General features: G+C 37.2%; 1 protein-coding gene across 3 annotated transcripts in view; it reads left to right on the forward strand.

The window, feature by feature from the left end:
• Positions 1-18,320, forward strand: part of Myo81F (unconventional myosin 81F) — a 454,212-nt gene that overhangs the window by 424,543 nt on the left and 11,349 nt on the right. For all 3 annotated transcript variants that reach the window (XM_090398885.1, XM_090398887.1, XM_090398886.1), the window contains 2 exons: positions 5,424-5,507; positions 14,407-14,526. In XM_090398885.1, coding sequence (XP_090255011.1) covers positions 5,424-5,507; positions 14,407-14,526 — 204 coding nt within the window. The remainder of the gene's footprint in view (positions 1-5,423; positions 5,508-14,406; positions 14,527-18,320) is intronic.

Below are 18,320 nucleotides of genomic sequence, written 5' to 3' on the forward strand. Positions count from 1 at the left end.
TAAAGGCTATTTGAGCTTAAGAGAAGAATTGTTGAATTGACAAAAACTGTGGTCAATCCAGTCCATCTTAATACTGACCTGAGCTACTATAATCTCTCTGATTGTTACTCCTCAGCCATTCAACCTTTGGCATATGTGAGATCATACCTATGTGAACATGCCCAGCCTTCAAATGTCAGCAATCCATTTGTAACTTAATTTATAACTGTTGTTCTCTTGTAGTGTATATTTTGTATTTCTCTTTTCATGTTATACACCCTAAAGTCTTCTAGGAAGATGAGGCTAGTTATGTTATTCAAGATTATAAATAGTGTTTATGTATTGTTATCCCTCGGTTTGAGTCATTTAGGTTTGTTTTTTATATATATATAAAGCTTTGGTTCAAGTTACAAGCAGCAAACTTTTTTTTCTTATTGTTGAAAGGATGGTTTCTGTAGTAATTTTTTTCTGCTTTATTTTGTAATGGACTGTTTTCTGTTCAGTGGAATGTGAGAAAGAGATGTCAGTGCTGACTGCTTGCCTTTACCAATTTTATTATTTTTTATTTTTTTTTCATTTTTAATGCTACCAGAAAAATACATAGTTTTTTTTATAGGGCATGGTTGCTGTAGTGAAATTAGGGAGGAAAAGCCTCACCCCATTTCATTTCCATGAAACATGTGACATCTAGTGAAGAGTCTTGATTCCAGGAAATTATTAATTAATATAGAGGTCACACACACACACACACACAAAGCTCATCAAACCCTACCTTCATCACATTTCTCATTTTGAGACACTCTCAAGTAATGCATATCAATCACCCGATACTTTCTATGCAAAAAAAAAAAAAAAAAAAAAATACTCCTCACTCCACTGCTCACACTCTCATACAACTTTCAGAGATGACCTCTCTCTCTCCCCCCCCACCCCATGCTATGAACTATATTCCACATTAATGTGATAAAAACTCCCTTACTGACTTATATGTCTCAATCCTATCTCCTTCTGCTATCAACTTGGCTCTGCAACTTGCATTTCCTCAGTCTTTGTCATTTAACAGTTTGTCTTGTACCCTTTCCAATATACTTTCTTCCTTTTGAAATCCAGATGACCAAATATGAAAGTTTAAAAATGAGAATCAAACCTCAGAGATTCAGTAGACAATGAAAAAAAAACATTCTCCAGACAGTGAGACAAGTAGTGAGGTTGTCTGCAAGGATAGAAAATCAGAGCTTATTGTGGAGTTCTGATTTGTCTTTCCCAGCATTTTAGCCTCCAACATTCAGTCATTTGATTTTCCCCTAGAAAGAACCCTCTCATGTGAATAACAAAAGGTCTCCTGTTAATGATGGCATTTCACCGATTATTCTGAAAGTCTGTGTTCTAGATTGTTTTGCATTACCTTTTATACTCTCATATTTCACTATTATTTATTCTGCATCTTAGAATTGGTCCATATCCAACACATTCCTGATTAAGATGACAGTAATTTGGTGATAAAGATTTGGCATCGTTACTGGAGAAATCCATTAAAAGTCGGTTTCTATGCTACCTGGAAACTTCTCAACTAATAAGTGATTATCAATGACATTGTCTTTATATCAATGACATTGTCAGTGGGTTGCAAGGGGATATTCAGTTGTTTGCAGATGAAGCAAAGCTGGAAAGGATTATTAGTAATAGTAATTAGTAATAGTAATAATGTCTCACCTACTTCCTCCAGTTATACTGGAGGAAGTAAGTGAGACAAGAGATCTGGGGTTGATGATTGTTAGAAACCTGAAATTTAGGGGACATATTGCAAAGGTGGCGAAGGTAACACAGAGGATTGCTGCAATAATGAGAAAGACACTGACCTGCAGAGATAAAAGGGTTATCATTCCATTGTATAAGACTCTGATCAGACCACACTTGGACTATTGTTCTCAGATTTGGTCCCCATGATTTGAAGGGGATAAATTAACTGTGGAAAGGGTACAATGGCGGACGGATAACAAAGATGGTTTCAGGACTGTACAATGTTAGTTATGAGGATCGGCTGAGAGAATATGGACTGCAGAGTTTGGTGGATAGAAAAAGGAGAGGTGATATGATTGAGACTTTTAAACTGTTGAGAGGTGGTTACAGGGTTGACACTGCGGAGTTCTTTTGCTTGGTTGAAAGTGGGAAGGAGTGATGACAAGAGGCCACCCCTGGAAGTTAAGAAAGGAAACTGTGAGCAAGAGTGTGAGGAGTGGTTTCTTTGCATGGAGGGTGGTTGAACCATGGAATGCATTGCCTGATGGAGTGGTGACGAGAATGGTCAATGAGTTTAAGGAGTGGTATGATAGACTTTGTGTTTCTTAGGGAGGGACCTCCCATCGATGAGTCTTTTGACTCCATGGAGGCCTGAATAATAATAATAATCACCAGTAGGGATTTTGCTACTGCCATTCAAGAAGAAATTATTATATCACATATTTTTTTACAAATGCCATTGATGGAAAAAAAATAGTTATTCTAAGGCATTTGATTAGATTTGTTACAGAGGCCTGTTATGTAAGCTCTCACCTTATGATCTATCACCTGACTCTTGCAACTGTGTAACTTGCATTATTTGCATTACTTGGCAGCTAATACTAAAATGTCACATGCCTCTATTCTCAATCTCCTCCTCCCCTTTTTTTTATGTGATCTGTGTCATCTTTTGTATATCAGTGATCTTCAGTTGACTTAACCTAATCGACAATTTTATTGTGAAAATACATCGCACATCCCTTTCTCATCCTATATATACCTTGCACTATACAATTCAACTCCTAGAATATTAGAATACTTTCACAATCTTAAATTGTGATCTCTAGACCTTTCTTCACTGAGGTTTTGATAATCTTTTTAATTTTAATGCTGCTAAAGCTTGACCTTTTCTTGCAATAAAAAAAAAAAAAAAAACACTTCCAGTCTTCCTTTTGACAATACACAAATCTGGTCAGGATGAGATGTCTCTTCACAAAATAAATTTTAGAGTTTTTTTTTTTTTTGCTTTGTTTTTCTTCCAACTATCTTTCTCCCATCATTTGCATTTTGCTAACCTTCATTCACTCATATTTACAATTTTATTCTTGTCTTCTTGTTCTCTGACACTTGCATTTTCACTCTCTTTATTACTATTATTCAAAACTACATTGCTTGCTTTTGATATGATTTACATTACCAGGACTATTTTAAAACACTTTTAGCTTAGTCTTTCTCGCAGTATACACCGTTCACCCACAAATCTCTCACTCTTGCTAGTGAATACATTGCACTTTTAATGCTTCTAATAAAGTCACACTTCAAACTTTCTAAAACAGATATATTGCTTGTAATTACCTTCTTATGCCTTGGTGCTGCTATGTTATGTTCTTTTGCAAAATAATCAAAATGCAGTCTTAAGTTTTGAAAGCATATTCACAATATGCAGTGTGGTTGAAATTAAAGTATCCATGTTTAAGGCTTTGTAGAGTGCCACCCAGTGATCCAAATGCTGCAAAACTTTGCAGGAATACAATGTGTGTCATGCAGAAGCGATATCTGGGAAAAATAAAATAGAGTATTCACCACCAGGAGCACTGTATGGTGTACCAAATGTGGATGCAGTAATTTTTCTGTGCATATAAGTAAGAGGAAATGAAACAAGAATAAATAACACACTTTTATTCACTTCTATTATTCATCAACAGGCTATGCTGTCGTTGAGAAATTCCCAGAGCCAGAAGTCACAGGGGATCGGATCAGATCAGGTGAACAAAGTGGCCATGCAGTGGAAAATGCATGGTTGATAACTCTGGCTTCCATGTAATGTTCTCAAAGAACCTGCTGTAAGGATTGACCAATGTGTGGAGGGGCTCCATACTGCATGAAAATGACTGAATCCATGCACATGCACTGCTGTATTCGTGGCACAACAAAACCATTTATCATTATTATAACATGATACTTCTCAGCTGCAACCGAGAAGGTCACAGAACCCAACTGGTGAATGTCCTCAAAGAAGAATGTCCAATGAACCCAAAGCTGTAAGCCCACACCAGACAGTTACTTTGGATGAATGCCAAGGAATTTGTTGGATTGCATCAGGTTTTGTGTAGCCCATATCTGGCAATTGTGGGTATTTACAGTTCTGTGAGATGAAAGTGAGCCTCATCTCCCCACAAAATCATCCACAGCCACACCACATCCAACTCCACTCAAGCAAAGAATGTTAAAGCGAATGTCAGTTGACTTTCAAAGTCTTGCGTGTGCAACTCCTGTTTCCAGAATATCTTGAATTGAGTAGAAATGCAGAATCTTCCATAGAATTTTATAGACAGTTGTGTAAGGACATGCACTGCAGGAACCAATCATATATTATCATAGCCTGCTCCACAATGGCAGTAGCAACTTCATTCACTTGTTATGAACTGATTGGTTTACATCTTATCCTGTTTCTTCAAAATGACTAATCATTCATCACAGAGAACATGGAGATAGTGGACCTTGTCGACATTTGTTCAGGTGACAAAATTTATGAAGTGCAGCAATAGCATTACAATTGTTTAGGTAGTACAGCTTACGAGCAAAGCATATTCAGGCCTGGTTAATGCTATCACTGTGGACAAATATTAACAACCAGAATGAAGGGAAAAATCTCACATCCATCTTTTTTTAAACCCTCCTGGCACCTGCCGAATTGCTTCATATACAGAGACCATGCATTTGGTATTTACAGTGCCCCTAATGGTGAATGTTGGAACTACTTTTTTCTTTTTTTTCCAGATATTGCTTCTGCATGATGCACAATGTATTCCTGCAAGATTTTGCAGCATTTGGATCACTGGATGGTGCTCCACAAGGCCTGAAAGAGGATTAGTTTAATTTTGATCACCCTGTACTAATCCATTCTGAAGAAAGAATTGATTACCATTTAAAAAAAAAGTCATTTGTAAGATGTGTGTGTATATATATATATATATATATATATATATATATATATATAGAGAGAGAGAGAGAGAGAGAGAGAGAGAGGGCAGTAGAAACACAGAATATTACCATAGTGGTTTATTGAATAAATACAAGGAACATATTTATGAGCCTGATAGAGAAATATACATTTAGACTCCTCTTGTAACAGTCTGGAGAGATTTATTATAATAATAAAAGACAATGATTTTTATTCACCTAGCTAATCTCTGCTTTAATAAAACTAAAATTCAAAATATTTAGTCTATCAATGGTCTTCACAGCACTTTTTTTTTTTTTTTTTTTTTTTTTTTTTTTTTTTTTTTTTTTTGAGATCATAATATATACAATTTGCAGTGAGTATTACTTGGTATAGCAAGTTTTGATGTAACAGTTCTTGTTTCCTTGTTTTACATCTGTAATTGAATAATGTTCTTATGATGAAGCAATTTTTTACTTTTTTTTTTTTTTTTAATTAACAGCAATCCTATACTTCTTCATGGCCAAAGACGTTATGGCTTGCTGTGGACCAAATCGGAATCCACTTGTTAGAGTTGAGATCAAGAGTAAGTGTAGCAGATTTTTTATTTATTCACTGAAATTGCATTATATAAATAATATATGCTGATGCAATATTTAGTGCTCTCAAGGTGTGTAGAGTGTATATTAAAGTGATTTCTCTGATGCCAATTAAATCCATTTCCAAAATCTTTCTTTTAACCTGACATTTGCCAACTTTCACACTTTTTATTTTTTTGAATTGGGCTCCTTATGAGAAGCACCTGTTGATGGTGGAGGGGACCTCCCAGTGATGGTACTGGCCCTATTTGTTCTTATTCTTTATCTATGCTTTACTTCCCATATTCTTCACTCTATTTCTCCTGAGTCTTTTACTATCTTATCATCCAGATCACCATCATGGAGATTTAATGCCTTGCTATCATGTTTGCTTGCAACGTGAACTATGGTCATTCAAAAAGGAGGATCCTGGTAGTATCACTACTTTAGCCTTTTCTTAAAGCTAAAGCTAATCACGATTACTCCCCATAAAACTGTGAATTATTCTCGAGGAGTAATTTTGGAGTAGGACCTCCTCAATATCCCAGATGAAATCTGCACCAAACTGAAAAACCAAGGAGTGACAGCCATGAAAAGAATACTCAAACATAGAAATAGTCACCTGGTACCAGGAACATCATCCCTTACTTTCAGTACACTTAAACCACCAACTTCTCTGAAAGCAGGATATCTAAACTGCCTAGTGAGACTCTACGTCCTGAATCCTTATGCTTCTTTAAATGTCAAAAGTATGGTCATTCTATCATACTGCCTGTTGTGGCTGTACCATTTGTGTCTGATGTAGCAATAAATATCATGAAAACAAGGACTATAACAGCAAGACACCAAATGCCCTCATTGTGAGGAAGATCACTGTGCTTATTCCTGAACATGCCAAAGATGGAAGGACGAAAAAGAGATCCATAATAAAAACTGAGCAGTGCATGCCAAATCAGGAGGTCAAGAAGCGGTATTCCACAAATATAACATCATCTAGTGATAAAGCTGCCTATGCCAAGGGGACAAGTGTAAAGAAAATGTCAGTAGGACTTTAACACTTGTTCTAATCCTGCCTTCTCATAACTACAGCATCCTTAAACATTATCTGATTTGCTTGCTGTCTCTTTAGAGTACATAAAAGAGAAAAACCAATATGGGCTCACTCCAGAGGACATGCCAAAAATGGTTCCACTACATGAAAATCCACTAATAAAAAATAATGGAACATGCACAACAGAGGGTCAAGCATGCCTGCAGACTCTTTAATAGATGGAACATCTACAGATGGCATGAATATCTCCATTCCCTCAGCAAGATAGAATAATTAATATATCTAGCACCTGGAGGGAGTCCAGTTTGATGACGTCTTTGATATTTTTCCTAATGAAGAAGAAATGCAGGATGTTGTCTGTCTGCAATCTTCTAAAGCGAAAACATACAACGCTAGTGAAAATAAAATCTCACGAAATTGAAGGTAGGCGATACCACCAAAAAGAAATAATGAAAACATTCCTACAATGGAATTTCCATGTATTCTCTCAAAACACCAATGATGTCAAGACTCTCTTGAAGGAGTATAATCTTATATGCTTCTGCTATCCTTGGGGCAACCATACTCCCTTCCAAGTCCTACCTAATACCAATAGAAGGAGTTGCTGTCCAACTCTCATTCAAAACCCTAATAGCAGCATGCCGTATCCACCTTCCTCCTGCCTCAGATATTTCTCAGGATGACCATGATGGCATCATACTGCAGTTACTAAGTTACTATCCTCCTTACTTTTAATTGGGGGTTTAAATGGACATAACACTCTGTGGGATAGTTCTTGAACAAACATTAGAGGAAGGTATCTCTTTTTCGTCCTTCCATCTTTGGCATGTTCAGGAATAAGCACAGTGATCTTCCTCACAACGAGGGCATTTGGTGTCTTGCTGTTATAGTCCTTGTTTTCATGATATTTATTGCTACATCGGACACAAATGGTACAGCCACAACAGGCAGTATGATAGAATGACCATACTTTTGACATTTAAAGAAGCACAAGGATTCAGGATGTAGAGTCTCACTAGGCAGTTTAGATATCCTGCTTTCACAAAAAAAAACAAAAAAACTTTTTTTTCCTAATCATCCTCACCACGAACAAATGCCAATAATAAAAGTTTCGTATCAATAGCAATGACAAGTCCAAACGAATATCGGCATTAGATCGCAGTGCATTTGTTTCGTGTAACGATAATTGAAAAAATATAATTCTTTTCATATTTTCAACAGTGACACTCATCATAATTCAGCCTTGTATCTATAATAAATAAATAATTATATGTTATTTTAACAAAATAAAATAAGATTTACAAAAAAATAGTTCACCATGCATACACACCAATAATAAATGTTTCATATCTCACAGAAATAAGGCGTGCAAGCATACTAAAAATACACTGCCATGTGAGCAGTTACAGTTGGGAATGATGTAACGTGCAATGACAAGGGCAAACAAATATTGGCGTTAGATCACAGTGCATTTGTTTCGTAATCTAAAGCGTTAATCGAACAATTCCAATTATTAACTATTCAATCAATGTCGAAACATAAGCTGTAACCTTTAACATGTTGTACTGCATTTATATAATGTTGTAAGCAGTGTTATTTTTATAAATACAAACAAAATTTAATTTTTTCATTTTTTCCTTGGGTGTGCTGCAGTGTCGCAGTGCTTATGTATGGGCCGCCACCGATTTGTGACATTTGCTATGTAGGCCAGATGAGGGAGATCAGGGGAAATCTGCATGTCTGAACATATAAAAGATGCTGAAAAAAGAATACACATAAATCAGGTTTGCAACAAACAAAAATGCTTTACATTGATCATAATTGTTTTACAAGAAAGTTCAAGGAAGGCTCGCAAATACTAAGGATTCCCACACAATGTAACAAAAATCAAGGCTTAATCTTACACCAGCTTTGGTCTGCTTTCATTAAAAATCAAAGTGCCGCGGACCTAGGATACAACACACACACGATGCCACAGAAAGTAACACAATCACTAGCAGTGTTCTAACACACGTACAGTAATGACATTAATGCTTTCTTTTTTTATTCTGGTTAATTAATTGTTTCTAGTCTTTTGTTGTGTATAACTTTTGCTAGTACCTCTGACGATGTAAGTCTGACAACTTACAAAATGTGTAGGGTTGTAATTGTTTATTTTTATTAAACTCATTATTTAATTTAAAATGTGGTCTCAATTTCAGAAGCTTCCCACAGAACAATAATCTCTCTCTCCAGGAAGCAACACTTTCCATAGGACTGCCCAAACATCCACTGCCATCGACTAAACAGTCTGCTCATCCTCCTCCTTCTCACTGTTCAAGTGGGAAACTGAAATAACCTGTTTGGGAGTGATCATTTCCTCCATTATATCCACCTTCCTACATGGGCAACCATGTACTACATTACTGATATCATGATGGAAAATAGATCAAGCTGACTGGCCTTTATTTTCCTCATTAGCAGAGTTCAATTCTGTGACAGTCAGCTCCTCTCCTAGCGATGCAGCAAATCTTGTAACAGAGTATATTATACAAGCTGCCACAACTGCAATTCATAACACATCTGGTTGGTTTTCCTGTTTCCCTAAGCCATGGTGGAATGATGATTGTGCAGCAGCCAGAGAAGCCCATAAGAAAGCTTGGAATATTTTCAGCATACACAACAACAAACCTAATTGCTTTCAAACATGCTTGGGCAAGACATTCCTCATCAGAGCCAAAAAAATCCTGGAACCATTACACACCTTCAATAACAAGAGCACCAGCAGTAAAAAAGTCTAGAACAAAATCTGGAAAATGAAAGGTACCACCAGCTCTCCATCTCAGAACATAATGGATGTACAGTTGCTTGACAAGACAGCAATTGCTGACACACTCAGGGAGATTTCTGTAGCATCTTATCATCTCCCCTGAGTTTTTTGTTGAAAAATGTAGAGCAGAAAACAACAAATTCTGTTTTTTTTTCCACGTTACCAAAAATACTACAGGATATTCACAAATGAAGAAATGAAAGCTGCTTTGCTTAATTGTTGCCGAACAGCTTGGACCAGATAACATCCATTATGAGATGGTAAAACATCTGTTACCATCAGTCATAAATCAACTACTGTACCTTTTTAACAGAATTTGCTGTGAGAATAGGTTTCTGGATACCTGCTATTATTACCTTTCTGAAGCCAGGGACAGATCCAAAATCCACAATAAACAGTTGCTCAACCAGTTGCTCTTGTGCAAGATTCTGGAAAAAAATTGTTAACTCTTGTCTATGATTTCTAGAGAGAGAGAGAGAGAGACAGTCTTTTTTCCAGAATACAATCTGGCTTCCATAAACGTCATTCAAGAACCAATCATCTAGTCTGGCTGGAAGCATCTATCAGAGATACCTCCCTAAAAAAAGAGCACTTAGTATCAGTTTTCTTTGATATGTAAAAAGAGATTTTATTATTATTATTATTATTATCCAGGTCTTCATGGAGTCAAAAGACTCATTGTGGGAGGTCTTTCCTAAGAAACACAAAGTCTATCAAGACTCATTGAGGGGAGCCCCCCCCCCCCCCAAGAAACAAAGTCTATCATACCACTCCTTAAACTCATTGACTGTTCTCGCTCTCCCCACTCCATCAGGCAATGCATTCCATTTTTCAACCACCCTCCATGCAAAGAAACCACTCCTCACCCTCTTGCTCATGGTTTCCTTTCCTAACTTCCAGGGATGGCCTCTTGTCATCATGCCTTCCTGCAGTTCAACCAAGCGAAAGAACTCCAATGTGTCAACCCTGTAACCACCTTTCAACAGTTTAAAAGTCTCAATCATATCACCTCTCCTTCCTCTATCCACCAAACTCTGCAGTCCACATTCCCTCCAATCCTCATAACTAACTTGTACAGTGCTGAAAGTTTATTTTCCACTTGGTTAGGGTAAATAAATTTAGTTTAATCCTTTATCCAAGTGTGAGCAAACAAACTTTGCGCCTGAAAGTATCTTCAGGACTGGGGTAAGGTGGTACAACACCAGGGCACTCCTTGTAAGGGTGGAACAAGCTACCAACACTCCTATCTCAGTATCTCCCATAATGCAAAACACATCTCCTTGCGGATATGTCTAATGTTATGCATTAAGGGAAGGGCCACAACCCAGACTAGTTTCGACCTTTATTGAGGTCTCTTCAGTGGGAGCCAGGCCCAAGTGGAGATACCAGGCAGAAGCATTAGCAGGTCATCTCTACCTATAGGAGTTGCCAAATGGGTGCCACCCTTTTTTAATAAATTACTCTGGATTTAGAGAAAGATGTTGAAAGTTTATTTTCCACTTGGTTAGGGTATAATAAATTTAGTTTAATCCTTTATCCAAGTGTGAGCAAATAAAGTTTGCGCCTGAAAGTATCTTCAGGACTGGGGTAAGGTGGTACAACATCAGGGCACTCCTTGCAAAGGTGGAGCAAGCTACCAACACTCCTATCTCAGTATCTCCCACTGAAGAGACCTCAATAAAGGTCAAAACTAGTCTGGGTTGTGGCCCTTCCCTTAATGCATAACATTAGACATATCCACAAGGAGATGTGTTTTGCATTATGGGAGATACTGAGATAGGAGTGTTGGTAGCTTGCTCCACCTTTGCAAAGAGTGCCCTGGTGTTGTACCACCTTACCCCAGTCCTGAAGATACTTTCAGGCGCAAACTTTGTTTGCTCACACTTGGATAAAGGATTAAACTAAATTTATTATAACTTGTACAGTCCTGAAACCATCTTTGTTATCTTCTTTTGTATCCTTTCCACAGTTAATTTATCCCCTTCAAATCATGGGGACCAAATCTGAGAACATTAGTCCAAGTGTGGTCTGATCAGAGTCTTATAGGTCAGTGTCCTTCTCATTATTGCAGCAATCCTCTGTGTTACCTTCACCACCTTTGCAATATGTCCCCTAAATTTCAGGTTTCTATCAATCATCAACCCCAGATCTCTTGTCTCACCTACTTCCTCCTGTATAACTCCTCCCATGGAATATGCAGCATCCCATCAATGTTTCCCAAACCTAAAGACCTTACTTTTAAACCTGCATTAAACCGACATCCCCATTCATTTGCGCAGCTTATTCAAATCCTCTTTCAGGCTAACACATCTGCACTATTATTAATAATCCTTCCCAGCTTCACATCACCAGCAAACAACTGAACATCCCCCCTGAAATCCACTGACAATGTCATTGATATAAAGGTTAAACAATATAGGTTCCAGTACTGGTCCCTGTGGGACCCCACTTGTAACTCTCTGCCTCCTTGAAACTGCCCCACCATACACAACTCTCTGATACCTATCGGACAGCCAATCCTGAATCCAGTTGACCAATTTGACATCCAGACCCATGTGCTGCAACTTAAATATCAGCTTATCATGTGGCACCCTGTCAAATGCCTTCGCTAAGTCTAAGAAAATGGCAGTATATGCCTTTCCCTCATCTAATGTTCTTGTAACTTTATTATAAAAGGCTAGCATATTGCTAAAACAAGAGTGCCCCTTCACAAATCCATGTTGACTCTCACAGATAACATTACCCTCATCTGCCCAATATTGTATACGGTCCCTCACTACTTTCTCCAAGATCTTAACAACTACTGATGACACACAAACTGTCCTATAATTAGACACTTCCAGTCTGCTACTGCCCTTATGCAATGGGACTATCTTACCTTCCTTCCATTCCATGGGCACCTTTCCTTCAGCCATTTTGAATATTGAAAGATCTACACAGCATTGATCTCAAAGGGAATCTCCCTCTTTTTATCTCACTGAAACTTTCAAGTAAGTCCTAGTAGGAACTGCTCCCCCCCCCATCCCCACCTTATACCCAAGAGGAGGGAGTCCTACTAGATTCAGTTTTAAGCGTCACACTTTTGGTAACCAAGGATAACTTGATAACCTTGATAACCGAACAACTTCTCCAACCATAACTAATGCCTTCTATGTGGATACCTTTACCATCTTCTGTCATTTGTATAATATGATGGTCATGGTAAGACAGCTACAGCATCCCATTGATCATATTTCCAGGATGGTTCATAGTATTCATATATATACCACCATCTAGATTTTCTTTCTTGCTGCAGGCTACAGAAATTTTCCTTCCTTCTTGTTGTCTATCAGTAGCTCTTTGAAGCTCATGGAATTGAATATCCTGATTTTTTAAGTATATAGAAATGGTTAAAAATCAGAGGCACTAGTTGGATCTTCTGCACATCCGTATTTGTATGTATGTGTGTTTATCCATGCACGAGCAAACTTAGTTTGCTCGTGCATGGATAAAGGATTAAACAAGAATATAATTTCTTGGTGTCTTTAATTTAATATAAGTGTGGAGGTTGAATACTATATCTGTTCATTCAATACCAGCATTACTGAAAAACAAAGAGACAACAGTGGTGTATATATATGTACACTGCTTAGGAAAAAATCAGTGGATATCCCCATGGGCAAGGTGCATTGTGACATGTAGTAAGTGATGTGTTTGTAACCAGTATAAATTGGAAATTATGATCCTCCCAAGTCATTGCAACTGTGTCCAAATGAAATGGCTGTAAGAAGGAAACTGACAGAGAAAGAGGAATTGTGATAGGATGCCATGTTGGAGGCCTTTCTGTTTGGCAAATTGTTGACAAATTAGGCCATCCCAGATCAATAATCAGTGATACCATAATGAAATGAAAATGAGAAAGTTAACTGCAATTGCTACCTGCAGTGGACAACTCACCACACTCTGAACATGACTGTAGGGCTCTACCAAGGATAATATGAAAAAACTGCAATTCATCAGCTGACATGTTGAATGCGAAGTGCTGGCTATTAACTGGAACATGAATATACACAGAAACATTCAGAACAAAGGCTCGCAACATGGGTTTGAATGGTAGGATCGCAGTATGCAAGTCCCATATTATCCAAACCTGCAGCATTGTCTTCAGTGGTGTAAATAGCGCATATAGTCAGATGTGGAAGCTTGGAAAGCTGTGTTATGGAGCAATGGATCATGCTACACCCTATGACGAACAGATAGACAATTGTGGTGGATGCCTAGTGAACATCTCTTACCTGAATACATAACCCCAACTATGAAAGTTGGAGCTGGCAGTGATTTTACAGTCTTGTTTTTCCTGGTTTGGCCATGGATCTATGTTTGTGGTGCCACAAACATTGGACAATGAAGTACTTCCTACTCTGTGGCATTTCTACGGAAATGACCATTGTCACTTTCAGCAAGACAATGAAGGAAGTACTTCATTGTCCACAAACATTGGACAATGAAGTACTTCCTACTCTGTGGCATTTCTACGGAAATGACCATTGTCACTTTCAGCAAGACAATGCACAGTGTTATAAGGCTGCTGTTGTTGTGGACATGAACATCACCACACTTGACTAGCCCCACAGTTCCCTGATCTCAATCCTAATGAACATCTGTGGAATGAACTGGAGCCTCAGGTCAGGTGAATTGATGTCTGCCCTACAACAATCCAGGATCTCATTACATGCCCAACAGGAAGAATGGTCAAAAGTTCCCATTGATTGTTATTGTATGCTTGTGGAAAGTATGCCCCTTAGGATTGCTGCAGTCATGGCCACAAAAGGATCTGCATCTTATTAAAGTGGGCTAAAGACTCAGTTTGTTTCTTATTTCACACTCTTGTTTCAATAAAAAATCCATTTTAAAATTATTTAAAGCTGCATTAAAATACAGCTTTAAAGCATCACTTTCAAAGTTTGATAATAGATATTTCAGTACTTAATGTATGTTCTTATATATATATATTCCAAGCATATTATTATAATCAAGTTAAGTAATGGAATATTCATTCTTCCTTTAGAATGTTCTCTGTACATGTGAGTATGAAAGTATTATCAACTATAGTCCTGCATTAAATAGTCTTATGATCGTAACAGGTACAGGAAGGAAGGGGTCCAAATATATATTCTCTACTAGTCAAGTAAGTATTGTCTAATAAAAATTAATATAGGGTATATTATTATTACTGCCAAGGACTAAGGGGGGGACATATGTCCTCACCAGATGTCATACTTTTTCATGAATTCATCTCACACTACCTGCATCGATCATCTCAAAAACATGCTATTCCAGTAGCACGCCTCTCTGTGAGAGAAAAATCTATCTCTTACCTCTTTCTTGCTGCATTCATTCTCAATTTCCATGGATATCCGCTTTTCCTCTCCCCACCCTCCATCAAATGCAAAAATTCAATCTACTGGTATCTTATATGACCCTTTCAGAAGTTTGAAGTCTATCAAATCACCTTTCTTTCTCTTGTTTGCTAACATCTGCAGTGCATAAAGTCTCCTCTTTCCTTATAATCTACATTCCAAAGTCCTGATATCATCTTTAACATACTCCACTGCTATTTTGACATGCCCACAATTCCTGCCTATTCAAATCATTCTGTGAGTGTGCTGTGTGTTAGTAGCATCTCTGATTTGCCTATCTTTGCATCATCAGCAAACAATTGTATGTTTTTTATTGGATTCTTCCTGGTATTATTAATGGAAATAGTGAATAACAATGGATCCCTTGTTATTCAATCTTTACATTGTTTTACATTAATGACACTTGACGGATCTAACAGAAGATATACAGCTCTTTGCTGATGGCAAAGATAGGTAGGGAAATCAGAGATGCTATAGTACACAGCACACTTATAGAATGATTTGAATAGGCTATGGAATTGTGGGCATGTGAAAATGGCTGTCAGTTACGTGCAAAGTTATACACCTTAGTACATCTCTCTATCCAAGCTCATACTTTATAATCCAATCCCATATCCTGCAACTTATGCAACAGCTCTTTCAAAGTCACAAAAGTATCATGGTGTATCCATTCCCCTTGTCTAACGCAACTTTAACATTATTATAAAATGTGAGCAAGTTATGAAAATCCATGCTGCTCATTATAAATAATAGATTCTTTGTCAACCAATTTCTGTATGTTGAGTTCCTGCTAACTTTTCCAAAATTTTCACCATCACTCTACAGATACTGATAGGTCTATAGTTTCTTTGTACATCTGTTCTGATCACCCATCAGACTATTTCCGAATTCATATCCAGTTTATGCAATAGCTCTAACACTTCCTCCTTGTACACTTGAGGTTCTTCGTTCACTTTAGAGGTCATAACTATGAGCTCCAAATGGCATATACCAAGTTGATAGCTCTTGGCAAAATGAGCACTCATGCGAAATGGCAAAATGGGCACTCATTTGTTAAGCAATCTCTTCTTCATTTGTCACCTGCATCTTATCCACCAGTATAGTTATTCTTCCACATTAATTTTTTCTTTTACTTGCGACATAATTATAAAATTCTTTTTTCATCATCATCATCATCAAATTCCTGACATGTTCCCTCAAGGGGTGTACAGGATATGATAGTACTACATGAAAAATTTACATCATTACTAACTTCCTATCTACAATTTTCTTCCAAATCAATCTAAGGCACTTTGTACCGTATACATCCACCTATATCTTGGTCTTCCTCTGGGTCATTTTCCTGCAACAACCTGGCAGAGAACACTTGTTTTGCTAATTTTTCCTCGCCCATTCTGTTTAAGTGTCCATACCACCTGAGATTAGCTCTGCTAATGCATTCCTGGATGCTGACAATGTCAAGTTCTTTCTTAATATCCTCATTTTTAATATGATTATTGCCATTGATGCCATCTGTTCATGCCTATAATCTTTCTCAGGACTCTCATATCTGCTGTCTCTAGTCTTTGGTCAAGTGTTTTATTTCTGACCCAGCTCTCAGATACATAAGTTAAAACTGGTTTGAACACTGTCTTGTATACAGCTAATTTAGTGTTCCAACTAATTTCTCTCTTATTCCATATGAATTTATTCATTTGAACTGCCTACCATACCATACCAGCTTTGTTGATTCTTTTGTTTATTTCCATATTTAATTTACCATCTTCAGTAAAAATTGTGCCTAAGTAGCTGAAATGTTTTACTTGTTCTACAGGTACAGGTACTCACAACACAGTTGACATTTTTAAACAATTCTACCTATTTTCATTGTCTTTGTCTTTTTAATGCTGACCTTCATACCATATCTATTACAACAGCTATTCAATTTAGTCAGAGAATCTTGCAGACTTGTAGCAGATTTATTCAGAAGTATAACATCGTCCGCATAAACATCTCCAATTCTGATATCATGTTTAATACCACTTTCCTTCATAATGTGATCCATATAGATAATGAATAACAGAGGAGATAATGTACATCCTTGTCTCACACCAGATTTAACATGAAACCATTCTTCCTGTACCCTATTCCTTCAATTCTAACTGCTGACTTACAACTCAAATAAAGACTAAGTATTGCTTGATATAATGCCCCATTAACACCATATAACTGTAGCGTATTGAATAGCTTCTCTCTTGGCACCTTGTCATATGCCTTTTCAAGATCGACAAAACTTAAATACAGATCTTTGTTATATTCCCATGCTTTCTCATCTATTTGTCATAAAGTGAAGATCTGATCTTGACAGCCTCTATTTGGCCTGAATCCAGCTTGTTCTTCACCAAGCTTTTCTTCCACAATTCTTCTCAACCGTTTCTCAAGTATACTTGCATAGATCTTGCCAGGAACACTCAGTAGGGAAATACCTCTGTAATTCTCACATTCAGTTTTATTTCGCTTTTTATATATGGGTACTATTTGAGCTCTACTCCAATCATCAGGAATTCGTCCCTCTGTCTCCAGGCTTTCTGAACTATGCAGTGTAGCCACTGTTATACCACCATACTTCAGCATTTCTGGTCGAATATCATCTACTCCTGCTGCCTTTCCACATTTCAAGCCTTTGATGGCTTTTTCTACTTCAAGTATGGATATGTATTCCTGACTGTATGCCTGTTGAGTGTTTTTTACCACTGTGCTCTCACTGCTTTTTTTCATTTAGCAATTTTTCAAAGTAATTACTCCATACTTCAAGAATATCTTTTTCTCCTGTTTTCAAGTCACCTTTATCATCTCTAATTCCTTTTACAGCACTCTTTCCTCCATTTCTAAGCTTCTTCAACAACCTCCAGAATATCTTACCACCTTCTTGATATTTATTTTTTATGTTCTTGCCAAAGTCCTCCCATGGCTTTTGTTTAGCTAGTTTTACACAGTGTTTCACTTTCTTACATTTGTCTGTATTCTCTAAGAGCAAAAACTGACTTATTTGACAGGAAGTTTTTATATGCTTTCTTCTTTTACTTCCTGTGTCCACCATGGAGTTCTGATTTTTTCATCCTTTCACACAACCTCACCACATGCCTCTCTCACTGAATCAATCAGGGTTTTCTTCAAGGCTTGCCACTGAATCTCCAAGGTTTGGTTTCTCTTCTCAAACTCTTTCATTTTTTCTTCAATAATCTTTGTGTATTTTAGTCTACAGTTCATATCTGAGAGCTGCTCAACTTTTATTTGCTTTAAAACTTTCTTACATGTTATTCTTTTCAATATGAAATTCAATTTTATCCTGCTCAATACTAAATAGTGATCGCTTCCAATTTCAAATCCTCTGTACACTCTGGTGTCCTGCACCAGGGAGAAAACATCATTATCAACAATAACATAGTCAATGAGACTTTTCTTATTCCTTGCCTCTTCTCTCCATGTAAATTTGTGCGCATTTTATGTTGGAACATGGTGTTTGTAATAACCAGTCCATGTCCTGAGCAGAAATCCAACAGGTATTTGCCATTATTATTAG

The sequence above is a fragment of the Typopeltis vanoorti genome, chromosome 10, assembly GCF_054136105.1.
Source record: "Typopeltis vanoorti isolate ZY-2024b chromosome 10, IOZ_Tvanoo_1.0, whole genome shotgun sequence".
Taxonomy (NCBI): Eukaryota; Metazoa; Arthropoda; class Arachnida; order Uropygi; family Thelyphonidae; genus Typopeltis; species Typopeltis vanoorti.